Source organism: Camelina sativa, chromosome 1 (genome assembly GCF_000633955.1).
Source record: "Camelina sativa cultivar DH55 chromosome 1, Cs, whole genome shotgun sequence".
Lineage (NCBI taxonomy): Eukaryota > Viridiplantae > Streptophyta > Magnoliopsida > Brassicales > Brassicaceae > Camelina > Camelina sativa.
Window position 1 is genome coordinate 9286626 of NC_025685.1, and position 14697 is coordinate 9301322.

The following is a 14697-nucleotide window of genomic DNA, read 5'->3' on the forward strand; positions in this document are numbered from 1 at the left end:
GGGGGGGGGACTTGGAAAAAAATAGGACAGGAAAAAGTATCACGGGGAAGTAATGAATTGAAGAGGTGCAGCAGCAGCAGCTTCAAGTGATTCACGATTGTGACTAGAGATTATTAAGTTGCTTTAAATGATTCATTCACATCACTTTTTTAAAAAAAAATTAGAAAATTTTCCAGCTTTTGTGGGTCTCTCTCGCTCAGGTACTCATATGCATAAAAAAGCTAAAGAGTAAGACTGGCACGAGATAATGTGCCCATAAGGCAGGCCTGCTTCTTCCATCCATATCACACACATTTTTTGTAAAACATAATAATCAGTTCATGTAAAAAATTTGAAAGCCGTATGGAACTTTTCCTATCAATTTAGGTGCGGAATTTTGTACTTGTAAATCTCCATTACCAATAAAAGCAATTCATAACTTCAGTCAAATGGCCGTGACTAACCTTGGAGCATGTGATGCTAATTGCTTAGTAAAACTTAATTACAGTTAATGTGAACAATTGGTTAAATAGAGAAAAGGTTCACTCCCCAATGTCCTCACGCTTCACCACAAAGATTTTACTAATTTTTAACCCTTTTTCTGTGTAATTTGCTTTTTGACTTGGTGGTGCTCTAAAAGTTGTTTCACTCCATTCATATCAAACAGTAACCCAAACATAATAGAGATTCCAAACCAATCACAAATCAAAAGACAAATTTGGTCAAAACATATACATTTTTTTTTGGTAATCTCTATACTAATCAGATTTATTACTAAAACTCAAACCAAACTAATAAGAAGAAAAAAAAAAAGAAAGACAACAAATACATATATAGTTTTGTGACAAAAGCTTTTTAGTTTTTTACTTTACTAGCAAACAAAAATAGTAATTTCTTCTAATTTAACCGCTAGCAAACGTTGGGGCCAAAACCAACAAATCCATTGGCTCCGTCGAAAGATACTTGAATCCCTTCTTGTTGTATGTTCCCTATTATCGACAAACCCGTCGGAGACGCCGCAAACGCAAAACAGTATGTCCCCGTATCGTCCACCGGCATCAGAAAATTCCTAGCCGGTAACGTCAAAACCGGACCTTCCGTAAAATAAAACGACACCGTCGGGACTCGTACCGAGACAAACCCGGACAAGTCATAACACGTGTCGAATATCGATACGCCCGAAGCCCGCGGCAAATTGGCGGTCTGAGACTTGAACCCATCTCGGAACGCAGCGTAAGCCACCGTGGGAAGCCTTGTGACGGCAGTTCCCGTGTCCATAACCACACCACCGTCACCTGTTTCAGTCAGGTCGAAAACACCATCCGGTAGAGGAACCCGTATGCCTCCGACCCCGAGGCCCTTGAGCCCAACGTAGTAGAAACTCGGAGCCTGCGGGTTACGGATCAGCGGTACCCACGAGGCTCCAACGGGTAAAGCTTCTCGCCCGAATACTAATGAACCGGTCGAGTCGGTGCCTCGGCTCACTAAACAATAACCGAACGCACCACCGGTTTGACCGGTTAATTGACCCACGAACGACATTGAACCGCCTCCAATACCCAATAGCCCAGCAGCTCCGATAAACATTCCTCTGTTCCGGTGGCCACATCCCATGGCAACGTTTCTAACCACCGTTTTAGCAAACGTCAGCGTTTCGAGAGCCAATGTCCCCTTCGTGTAAGAACCGTCCCCGTACATGACCTCGTAACGGCACCCGTCGGAGTGGCAGCCGGAGTTTCCGACGCGGTCACAGACGGAAGAGCCGCAAGAGACTCCTGTGTAAGACCCGGATTTAGCCGGGTCAAAAACCGGGTCGGATTGTTTGTAACAGAGCTTGCAAGGCTGACACTGAACCCAAACCATATCACTACCGGAATCAATGACCATGTACTGATCTCTCGGCGGGCTTCCGACGCCGATTCTGACGAAATACTCGCCGCTCCCTTGATCCATACCGGAAACCACATCGGACCCGAAATCGTCGACCTCGTACCTAGCATCGGAGGAGGAAGAGACGGCTTTGCCACAAATGCGGCGGAGAAGGGCGGCGACTCTGTCAGTGTCTCTTCGCATACGGGCGTGGAGACGGTGGTGGTGGTTACGGTAAGTGACGGAAGGGAATCTGTCGCGGTGGAGGAGGCGAAGGGTGTGTTTGGAGGTGGAGTCGTCGGAGAAATGGGTGTCGTTGAGAAGAGTTCCGGTGACGGAGAGAGGAGGTTGTAAAACGTCGATGATTTGAAAATCAGGGAAAGAGATTGAAGAAGAAGAAGAAAGATGGAGATGGGAGAGGAGGAAGAAGAAGAAGAAGAAGAGAGGGAGAAGCATTGTTTACAACGCCAAAGCCAAACCCGTGTGAGCAAGCGTGAAGAAGAAGAGCTCTCTCTCTCTCTCTCTCACACACACACTCTTCTTTTTGGATTTTGGGTTTTTAATGTCAGACTTTGAGTTTTTGGTTTTTTGGTGTCTTGTCTTCTTCTTCTTCTTCTCTCAAAATTTGGGATTTTTTAAGATTTATTTTAAGGGAATTGGAGAGAGTAGAGAGAGACCACTTGAGAGTTGAGAGTAGAGAGACTTGTGAAAATGGGGCAAGGGATGGGTCGATGATCTTCTTCTTATTGCTATGGTTTTTTTTTGCATACGTGGACTTTTGTGGGCACGTCGACATCCTTTGTTTTTTATTTTCTTCAGACACTACTACAGTACTCAGTACTCTCTCACTCACTAGTCTTGTTTGGTTGGTTGAGAGTTACATATAAGATTTTTCTTAATATCTTGTCTATTTCTCACGACTATACAACATACTAGGTTTTCTTTTATTTATCCACTTAACAAATAAACAAATATCAATCTTATGGTTAGTTATAATTTTGTGTTTTTTTTTCCTTTAATTTCATAATTATTAATTTATTGTCTTATGTTGGGAGCCTTAAAATAAACCTATCAACATATCTAAAACCCAAAACTATGTATCTATTAAGTTCTTAACTTGATAGTAGAAGTTTAGATATTTGGAAAAAGCAACCCCACTAATGTGTACTAATTATTTATACATGTTAGAAACCCAAAATAATTTCCTACTATGTTATTTTGTTTTCTTTCTAATTCTAATCACATATAGTATATTTTTAAAAAAAACCATCCAACCAATCTAGGGATACGTTGTCACCAGGGATCACAACCCGAGACGCCAACGAACCATCAATTCTCCAAAACAAATCTAGAATACGACCGGCAGGGCTCTCGATTTATAGCTAGCATCATATTCCTAAAACTTCACAAGATAGCTGAACTTCTACTCGAATGCCAAGAACCACGATTTTCAGACGGTCACACCCACTATATGCTTATTCATCACCTCCAACGCACAACAAAGTAAGACCGTCGTTAGATAATGCCAAACCACTTTCTAAAATTTACTAATATTTAATATGTTCGATTCACTAGAAAAAAAGACCCTCATTCCGGTTTCCGATTAACTTGTTCGACGGATTAATAAAATGCGTCCCAAATAGTAAGTATCATAAGTAATCCAAACAAATATGGATATTAAATGCAATTTCAATAAACATAATAAATGTATACTAGATTAGTTAAAATTAGGTTAATTATTAATTTAGATGATAAATTTAAAAGATATTATACTTACAAAATAACCAAAAAAAAGTGTTCTTATGAAATTGTCTAACATTTTTTTTTTTTTTGCGGTGTTGCCTTTTGAAAGTGAATATGTTGCAAGTCATGGGGGAAGCACTTGTATAGACCTTTCGGTGAAAATCATCATATTCGTTAATCTACAAGAAACTCGTATCGATGATCTTGTAAGTGCCAATGTTCTAACATGCTTGTGATTTTGGGAAAATCAATCAACGGTGCAGAGAATTAGACATAAATATCTCGTATGTTATTGTCTAAAAAGAAATATCAAACAATTTTTTTTTTTTTTTTTTGTAATTTAGCTACAAAATTGTGTCTTTGGAATTGTATATCAAATAATCAATAGTGCCCGTAGATATGACAAACACCCGCATTATTTTACCAACGGGTATCTTACAATTAAACACATATACGACGTAGGAAAATATAAACCTACCGGAACAGACAATGTTTACGCATATATAAACCCCAAACCCTATGTATATCAAATTACCAAAAAGTATTGATTCCTTGCTATACAAAACACAAAGATGATGATCGATACTGGCTTCGTGGAAATATAGACGAAAGGTTACTAGTTCTGTGTTTTAAGTTCTGTTTTTAAGCTCAAACTATTTCCAATATAAGGTTGCAAAATTGTAATGGACAACGTTTTTTTTGGTAGAATAAATTTAACATTCATTCAAAAAAAAAAATATATATATATATATATAGACGAAAGGTGCATTCCATCTCCATTTGTAACATCAAAATTCTATATAGTGAATATAAGAACTACAGTTGTATTTCAAGAATGGCTACTCGTATACGATGAAAGCCACTACATATTTCATAATCAAGGACAAAGTTCGTCGTATGAGCCAAAAACATGATTTAATTGAAAATCTTATCTTTGATTTTCTTAGAATTAACGCCAATTAAAACATATTTAGATTGGACCTAGTGCAGGAGTAGGTTGAAAGCAAATGTTGGTTGCAACTATTGATTATATGGTTTCTTAGCTCATCAGTTTTGGCATATTTGTATCATCATCCAATCTTCTGCAACTATACCAAAACAATATCTTGCTCATACTTGGATTTGATTCACTTGATATATGACAGTATATTGAATAAAGAAGTACTTTTAGCCATCGTGGTTACATTGAAATATCGTATGACTTTACTTTGATTCCGCCAAAAAAAAAACCGACTTGGCATATAAACTGATATACACTCGTATCTATTTGACTCACAATGTAATCTAATATACAATCTAATTCAATAATAATATATATAGATCGTGGAAAGAAAAATAATTTACGAAAAGAAATGGTGCTATGTGATTCATACATTTGTGGGTGTGCCCAAAAGTTTTAAAGATGTGGAGAATATAGAATTATATAAATATTTTTCGATGGCTACTGTTGTTGCATGTAATACAAGTACGACAACACCAACTACAAATAATTTGGCATAAAAGAGAGAATATAACATATCTTATGCATCACACGGTCGAACGGATAATAATTTTTAATAAAAATGGACATGCATTCTAATGAAAAACAAAACAGAGTTGGGTATTACATAAGACATGCACCACTTATCAATAATTGAGCAATTATTACACCTAAAAGTTGCTCACAATTTTCTAATCCAACGATATGTATAATTCAATTACGCGTAGTAATCCATACACCGTGAATGGGGAAAGAGTTTCTAGAATATAATCATCCGATCCGGTTATGTACATACCATATACAGTATACAGTATACTGTATAGTGATATACATAACATAAGAAACTGGTTCAGCTCCTGTGTCATATCTTATAATAATGCATGAAAATGTGTATAATTTGTTTTTTATCAAATAGGAAAATGTGTATGAATTACAAGAACAAACCCTTAGAATTTTCGAAATTAATAACCGTTTTACTTTATATTGTTATTTGAGAGAGAGAATGTCCCAAATGATTAGTCAAATTCTAAATATACTACAAAATCTAGCTTCCTAAAAGTTTATGAAGAGCCCTAAATAATTTATTAGTAGCCTTTTTTAAGCTTTTTAATTCCTTCATAAATCCATATACTGTGGTAACTTTTCTAAATTAAATATATTTCCAACTTGGTTATAGTTAAGGTATTCCTCATAATTTCTCAAATCATAATAACACAAATAATATATCTTTATAAATTTATAACACAAAGATTTATAGAGGTTTTTTATTAAATTTATAACACAAATAATTATAGAGGTTTTTTAATTTATTTAATATATTTAATTTAGAAAAGTTACCACAGTATAGTTAAGGTATTCCTCATAATTTCATAAATAATAATAACACTTGCGAAGATATATTTTAAACTTCATATATAATCAAATAGCGAAACATATATTAAACACTAAATTGATCTTAATGTATTAGGTTATACAAATCTCCAATAAAATATGAATATGCATGACAAATTTAAGTATTTAAAGATAAGTGTCGTCTGCTGAGCGGTTGGCTAGTAACAGGCTAAAAATGGCCCCAAACAATGTCCTAAAATTGCTTCCATCATATCTAAAACCTAAATACTCTTACAAGAAATGGTGTTGCGCAGACTAATAATACAAGAACTGGTGTTTCACAGACTAAAAATAGCTTGTCTTTGTCAATGTCTTCAAGTGTTGGTTCTGCAATTTCTGGACTAATCAATGCTTTAGCAGAAGCGACTACAGCTTACAGGGCTTCTAAGGTAAGGAGAGATTGTCAAAGAATCGCCTCCTTAACGCATTACCGACTCTTTTACAAAGGAACGGCCAGCCGAGCTGCAAAAACCGCAAAATAAGCACTGGTGGAAATTAAGTAAGTTGAAAAGGGTGAAAGAGTGCGTTGGCTACTAACGAATATTCGAGATGGATGTTCATGAATCTCCGGTTCTCTTTGCTTTGAGAAAGTGTCACGGAACCTTCAATGACTTGGTCTTGCTCTACGTCTATAGGGTCATAGAAATATACAATCGTCTGTCCAAAAAAAGTGGTTCAACAACAAATTGTCAGAAAGTGTAAGCTACTTTCTCAGTAACATAAGTAGAGCCAGAATTCGAGGTTTTATTCATAATTATCATTGATCTTCTCAACAATACAACTCCCTCTGATCTTTATCAATTAATTAGATGATTCACTGATATAAAGTTGAAGAAATTGGGATGTATATGGTCTTACTTGCTGCCAATGCGTTGGAGGAGCTTCGGGAGAGGTGGACAACAAGAGTGCATCACTCCGATTAGTCCGCTTCTTCTGATTTCCTTCTCCAGAAGGACTTATCAATGAAGAACCACTAGCAGCACTACTTTCACTAGTATTCTTGGCAGGCGAAGAGGCCGGTGCGTTGAATTCAACATCAAACCAAAATGCAAAACCATGCATAGGGGCTACAACAAGATAAGGAAAAGCCTCAACACAGAAAGGAAACAAGGCTAACTTCTCTCTAAGATGCACACAAGACACGAATAGTTGATAAAGAGAGTGATATACCTCTCATTATTGACTTGAATCTATATTTTGCAGTAACGGAGTCTAGCTCTTGGATTTGTATTGTTTGACAGTCTATACGTTTAACCTGCACTTCAAATGCTCTTACATAAATATTTACTTAGGGAAAAAAAAGATGAATCAGTATGCACATTTAACATAGCTGAGACTTCAAAGAGATTGGAGGTAACAAGTACTCAGAGAACGAGGTAATACCACTCCTGGCCATGTTAGAACATTCTCGCCTGATATGGACTCCACGCTGGGTTCTTCAAACGCACACTGTTTAGCTAATTGCATCATCGCAGACACTGCAGACAACATCAAATATCATTACTGAAACTTCTTGCCAGGGGATTATTTTTGACTTTATAAAAACTTGAATAATTATTGGATTCTTGAGTAAAAGATCCCCAACGTGAAGGTAACTGAGAAACGGACATTTCAATAGATCCTTATGACTAAGTAATGCCACATGTTTACTCCCTAAGTCAAGGACCAGGACTATCAAGGCAGTAAAAGCTCATTAACCTACTTTTGCTTATCTGATCTGTCTAGGAGATGACCAAACTCCCCACCTATCATTATGTGGGATATGGCAATCTAATATCTTGAAATTTTTAACAGCTTATTAGACACATCAAATCCACATAAAATTGCAGAAATCATAACTCAGTTTCAGTTCTACCAGTATACCAATCATATTTAATATAATCATTGTCCCAAATATCAAGTCGATATAATACTTACTATCGATTCCATAAACATTGCGCCAAAAATCAATGCTGTGGCTATATCTGTCAGAGTGTGAAACAGGTGCCATGTATAACTGTCAACAGAAGGTAAACAGCAACATATCAAATTTTGCCTTCCTCCCAAATTCATTAGAGCATACTGTAATATTATATTTGAAGGGATCATAATCGTACTGTTGCATGTGATGGGAGAATTAAACCTCCAGGCTTCAACCAGCGATCTCTAGCTGTAATAACACTTCCCAACATACTCTACATCACATCAAAAACAACACGGGAATGAGAGAACAGGGAGGATTAAGAAAATTAATTATTTGGAAGGTTATCATTTAGACATCAACATAAGATTATATGTATACAAGATAAGGCAATAACCTCATACAAGAGCATGTAACCCATCCACTCTGAAATTATAACATCAACCTCCTCGTCGATTTCAACATCCTGAAGAACATTACAAGAAAAGAAAAATTACTACAGAAGATGAGCGCTTGCATACGATGTTTCACACAACCAATCTATCTCAATAGCGGTACAGAAGTAAAGACTATCCGAGTTCTCCATTACATTCATGTTATATATATCGCACCTTTCTGCATAACGACACCAATTTATCTTTTTGCAAATGATATAAATATTAACTTCAACTATATATATAGGATATAATATGAAGGACCAACTTGGCATTTATCATAGACAACATAATACCTCCACTCTCCCATGCAAAACAATGACCTTGTCGGATAAACCGTTGGCTTTCACAACTTCCTTTGCCTGGTGGTGAATTAGGAAAAAAAAAAAGGGTAAGTAGGATCCCTTGCCCAAACTAAGATTCACTAAACCACCCTAATTCTGAATTTCTGATAGGTAAAAAAACCAAATGAAAACCACATGCAGAGCTAAAGCACCAGATTCGTAAATTCTCTCTTAGTTGGATCAGCTTCACAGGACAATATCAGAAACATGTGCAAGAATTTCTTCCTTGATCCAAATGAAGGGTGATCAAACCATGAAGCAATGCAGAGACTTAGATTTTAGATTAAAACTAAAATATATAAACGACGCCTGGGTCAACTTAACTGAGAACATATCAAGCGTAGGGCCTCACGTCAAACAATAATACAAACAGTCATCATACCCTAAACATACTTCCACCGTAGGGAACATGCAACACATTATTGAACTCCATCTCTATTCCAAGTTTTAATTTTAACCAATGAAAACATGTGTTGGTGAAATTATAAAAACCCCCAAGCCATTTAGATTATATGATTAAGAAAATGGCCAGTCTCATCAGTTCACGAAAATGCAGAAAATAGAAGCTAAGGGCAAGAAGATCAAGAGCAATCCTAATCTTCAAATTACTGGATTAACAAAAAAAAAACAACTGGAATAATACCTGGACAGCTATATCACTAGCATCAACAGCATATACCTGCAAGCATAATGAAGTTTTGTAAGAAACCATTTACAGTGTTGGTTTACCCCCGCGGTCTTTGGAATATATAGACAACAGACACAGAGAAAAAATCTTAATATCTATCGTACACAGGCTACATTCTTCACACTTTTTTCATATCTTTTGTAAACAAGAAATGTTGATTATTGCAGATCAAAATCAAATATTAACGTTGCGTCTAACACATAACTAACTCATACCCGTTTTGCACCTGCTTGAGCACAGAAGATCGAAAGGATGCCTGTTCCACAGCCAACGTCCACCACAACCTGTTAAAAGCAATCAATTTAGCGATAGGTCTTCAAACCAAATATTAAACTACCACCACGTCACAAACACAAGCTAAGCAAAGAGTCAAAAATGGTCCCAATCTGAATCTTCTTCGCTATCATTGTTTTGTAGCTTAACCTCAGAAATTACAGCAACGAGAGACTATACTTACCTTGCCTTGAATGAAGCTCTGATGATGCGTTATGGCGTCCCTATAAGCATCCGTCCTTGCTCGATCCTATATCAAACAATAACATTCCGCAAAAGAAGTGAGAAATCCCAGGAAACAGCAGAAAAACATCCTAAAACGGATATATCTGAACAAATATTTAGCCAAATTCTGCAGACATTGACGTTTTCTTATTGAGAAACAGAGAAATTTCGATCTGGAAACCCCAATTTAGTACCAGAAGAAGCAATTATAAACATCAAATTAACATACCCAGTAATGGTTTTTTCAAAAACAACACTTGTAGCAAGTTCGAAAAATTGACTAGACAATCCAAATAACTCCCCAAACCAAAGAGAAATATTCAACCCAAGATTTTCAATTGAAGCTCTCATACAAGAAAATAAGGGTTAAGCACAAAAGGGGAAGCGAAAGAGAGAACCTTGATCATCTCTTCGTGGATCCCAACATGAGCATATGAATGGAAATAGGCAACGTCGAAGTCAGTACAAGGAGAAGGAGAAGATTCCGAAGTCTCCAGTGATTTCTTCTGCTCGTCAAGCTGGTCAGAAACCCTAGGCACATTGGCTCCGCCGTCACTAAGGTCACGAGGTCCGCCGCGAATACTACGTCTCTTGGCTCGGCCAAAAGAAGAGCTGAGACCACCACCAACGAGTTGCTTCTCTTCCCATCCAAGCTCACGGTGATGGTCGCCGTGGAAGCCGTTGCTGAAATCGCCGCCAGATTGCATATTTATTATTCAGTTATTATTAAACCCAAAGAGGAGAGAGAGAGAGAGAGAGAGAGCCTTTTTCTCTTCTCTCTGACGCTTTGACGACGACTGTTGAAAGTAGAAGAAACCAAACTATAGTGTTCCCAACTAAAGGAGCCTCCTTTTTATTTTCCCAACTTTTATTCAAATCCCTAATTTTTTTTTTTTTTCTTATTATTGGCATTTATTTTGGTTTTATAATTTTTTTTTTCCTTCTTCTTGTAAGTTTGGTGATGAATGCAAATCATCACGGTGCCTTTAATACTTCTATAGAAAACAAAACGGAAACAATGTCAATTACTACTTCAAGTTCTCTTGACTAGCCATTTAAAACATTTGACCAAATAGAAATATATATGTCCTTAAAACCCATGGAATGTAAAATATATTTAGAATACACAATTTGATGTGATGTAATGTTATTTTTAGAAATTTTTTAGAGATTAACTTTGTAAATAAGTATAAATAAAAAATGTATAATCTAAAATGTATTTTAAAAATGTATATATAGATGAAGATTTTTTACGCAGCACAACGGTTTAAGTGAGCAAGTATTAGTAAAGACATATTGCAAACATTGAAAATAAGTTGAAATTTTAAGCGTACAACTAGATTATGACCCGCGGTATACCGTAGGACAAGTTTTTACATAATTTTTTGTTAATGTACTATTTTAATACTAATTTTGCTAATGTACTATTTTGTTAATTTTAGTGATTTAGTATGTAATCAGCAGAATACCGCACAACAATTCTTATTTAATATAATCTTAATTAAATCAGTTTGATTTGATATATTTTATATTATTATTGTTAAAATAGTAAAATGTGGATTTAACTTCTATTAAAGTATAGTATTATCAATTCAATCATATCATGTCATATAACTCGTCATGTAATATAACTCGTTTGTGTTATTTTGAAAATTTTATATGTTTAAATATTCATAATTTTAAACTTTTATTAAGTTTAGATCTATCCGTTATAAATTATAAACTTCTTCAAATTTTATAATTTATTATATACATTAAATTTACTATATTTATTGAGTAATATATGTTTTTTAAAAAATCAAATCACAATATATGCAGAAAATATACACTTTTATTAACTTTATGTATTATTTGATGATTCACTACATTTAAAATTTAAAATCAAAAGGAGATGAAAGGAGACTTAAAAATTTAACATGGAATAAATCTTCTAAATATCTATATTAATTGTAGAACATTATTATATATGGATATTTATAATATTTTGATTTTGTTTGGTTATAAGGATAGTAGAGATTTAACTAAACCTTTTTGGATATGAATATAATCATTTAATGACATTCAATGATAAATGTTTCCAAAAACATAGTTTTGAGCAAAAAGTGCTGCAATTATATTATTGTAGATATTATTAACCAAGAAAAATCAGAAAGCTTAAAATAAAGGTTAGAAGTTTTAGGTGTATTTCTCCCTTAATAGTATAGTGTAGATTTATTAATCACTAGATTAGGTCTGTGTATTTACGCGGTCACGCGGATATAAAAGAAATATGTAAAATTTGAAGTAGTATATTAAATGTTCATTTTAAATTTTATTTGATTTTTCATATAAAAAAACAAATTGGATTTTAAAAACTAAGCTTTATATAATAAGATGTATTATTATATCAATACAATTTGTAAATGGAATTAAGAAAGATGATATGAGAATCATAATTTAAAATCTTAAAAAATTTCTGAATATAATTATTAAAAACAACTCATATGGTAAAAAATCAAGTCTTAGTTTCTTAAGTTTGATTAGTTAACAATTTTTTAAAAAATTAATTACTAATCTTTGTTCAGATAAAGTGAATTGATCTAGTAAAAGTAGAGAAAGCTGAAACCATTTTTTTTTTTTGAAAACTAATAATTATTTAAAACAATTCTGTGTTAATTTAAGACTTAATTTATGTTTTTTAATCTTAAATGAGAAAAATTTAAAAATGGTCTTAAGACCAATGAAATTTGATAGAAATATTTAAAGGAAGTGTAAAATTATATGGATACTTTTCCCTTAATAAAATAGATACATACAATATTTATTTTATTAGTGGAACAAATAATAAAAATTAATTAAGTAGATTTATATAGAAAATGGAAAGAGCATTTATCTTTTCTTTTTTTTTTCTTTTTCTCATTCTGAAGCTTATAAAAAGATCGGGCCAAGCAAAGTTAGAGAACCATAGCCAATTTCTCTCATCTCGAAACAATGACGACGATGATCTCTGATCTCCCAAAGGATTTGGTAGAAGATATACTCTCTAGGGTTCCCATAACTTATCTCGGAGCAATGAGATCCACTTGCAAACGATGGAACACTTTAACTAAAGAAAGAATTCTATGGAAACCAGAAGGAAGACATCCATTTATGGGGTTCATGATGATGCAGTATAAGCTTTGTTCACTAAGGTTCGATCTCCATGGAACTTTCAACAAAATAGAACTCGTGGATACATTTATAAAGGAGATAGGTAATAGTCTAATTAATCAAGTCAAGATATCTAAATTTTTTCATTGCGACGGGTTATTGTTATGTGTGACCAAAGAGGACAACGCTAGGCTCGCGGTTTGGAACCCTTATTTGGGTCGAACCAGGTGGATCCAACCCTTGAACGCTTACCACAGAGCAGACAGCTATGCTATCGGATACGACAATAACCGTAAACACAAAATCTTGAGGTTTTTGAATTATTACGACCGTTCTGTTGGGAAACTAATTCTTGAGTACGAAATCTATGATTTGAGCTCTAATTCATGGAGGGTTCTTGATATCACTACTCCCACCTTGGAGATAGAGTTTTATCAAGGCTGCCCATCTTTGAAAGGAAACACTTACTTTTTTGCCAAGGAAAAAATAGTATACGATGAGGCTGGTGATAACTACAATCCAGAGCCGCATGACTGTTTACTATGTTTTGACTTTAAATCGGAGAGCTTTGGACAGCTTCTTCCACTGCCGTTTGTGCACTATCTTTACGATGTTGGAGCTCTCTCTTCTGATGGAGACGAAAAACTAGCGGCGTTATCTCAGCCTGAGAAAAGTTCAAAGGTGGAGATTTGGGTTACAACTATGATTGATCCCAATGCTGTGTCGTGGAACCCTTTCTTAAAACTTGATTTGGGTTTATTTCCTCACTTTAACTATCTCGGTGGCAGTTTCTTCATTGACGAGGAGAAGAAAGTCGCTGTGGTTATTGATTTTCACACATATGGAGCAAGGACCTGCTACGAGGGCGCAGCTTGCATTATTGGAGAGAATATGAAATACGTACGTAGAAAGAGGCTAGGCCTTGGAGAAGCTAAGAGTCACATACAAGGAGCTGTCAATTTCAGCGAGTTTGCTTGTTGTAGCTCTTATGTTCCAAGTTTGGCACAGATCAACTAAATTATGCACGATTTACAAAGGAAATTAAGAGAAGAAGAGAAAGCGAACCAACAACAAGCACAAAAAGACCAACTCATCTATTGATTAATTAATAGCTTATTTTATAATTAATGATAATGATTACCTATTTTCTTTCTTGCATCTCTTTTTCATTCGTTTCTATGATGTTTTTGTTTTGCAATATCCTATGGACAAGACCAATCCATTATATATGATTCTTGTTTCTATTTATTTACACTGTTTAAGCGGCTCAGAAAAGATACAAAATATATTCATCCTTCGCCCGACTCTACCAAATTCCATCTGACATTTGTAGTCATTCATCTCTCTCAAGTGTATAGACATATATATAGATACTGATATGGGGAGGGTTTCGGTGACGTTGAGGGCAGCAGCAGCGGTGGTGGCTTGTTTTGGTGAGGAGCATGAAATAGAGGAGGAAGTGGAGTAAGGTGTGAGATGCCATAGCAATGGAGATTGCAATTAGGTCACTTTCGTTGATGATCTAATTCCCAATGGGGTACGGTAAGATTTTTACATATCCCAATGTTTTGTTCATTAGGGGGTTTAAAGTATCTCCCTTTTAGTTAATTTGTGTAGGATTTGGTGACATGATGAGATACCAGCTGGATTTATTTAGTTCTGTTTGCTCGTTGGTTTCGTAAGGGATTTTTTTGTTGCTCGATTGTGTCACAAACTCACAAGTCACAATAATGTAAGAATGT

The 14697-nt window shown here is 35.0% G+C and overlaps 2 protein-coding genes and 1 pseudogene across 2 annotated transcripts; 1 reads left to right on the plus strand and 2 right to left on the minus strand.

Moving 5' to 3' along the window:
• On the minus strand, window positions 609-2429 carry LOC104784940 (protein ASPARTIC PROTEASE IN GUARD CELL 2-like). The gene has a single exon (XM_010510053.2). The coding sequence runs from the start codon at window positions 2302-2304 to the stop codon at window positions 889-891; it is 1416 nt and encodes a 471-aa protein (XP_010508355.1). The 5' UTR covers window positions 2305-2429; the 3' UTR covers window positions 609-888.
• Window positions 6007-10643, minus strand: LOC104784949 (probable protein arginine N-methyltransferase 6). Its single transcript, XM_010510064.2, has 13 exons — window positions 10225-10643; window positions 9786-9851; window positions 9544-9612; window positions 9284-9319; window positions 8593-8658; window positions 8260-8328; window positions 8059-8136; window positions 7880-7958; window positions 7346-7440; window positions 7133-7217; window positions 6821-7029; window positions 6501-6619; window positions 6007-6424 (listed from the first exon to the last, which is right to left on the minus strand). The coding sequence occupies exons 1-13, from the start codon at window positions 10531-10533 to the stop codon at window positions 6382-6384; spliced, it is 1323 nt and encodes a 440-aa protein (XP_010508366.1). The 5' UTR covers window positions 10534-10643; the 3' UTR covers window positions 6007-6381.
• On the plus strand, window positions 12794-14056 carry LOC104784958 (annotated as a pseudogene).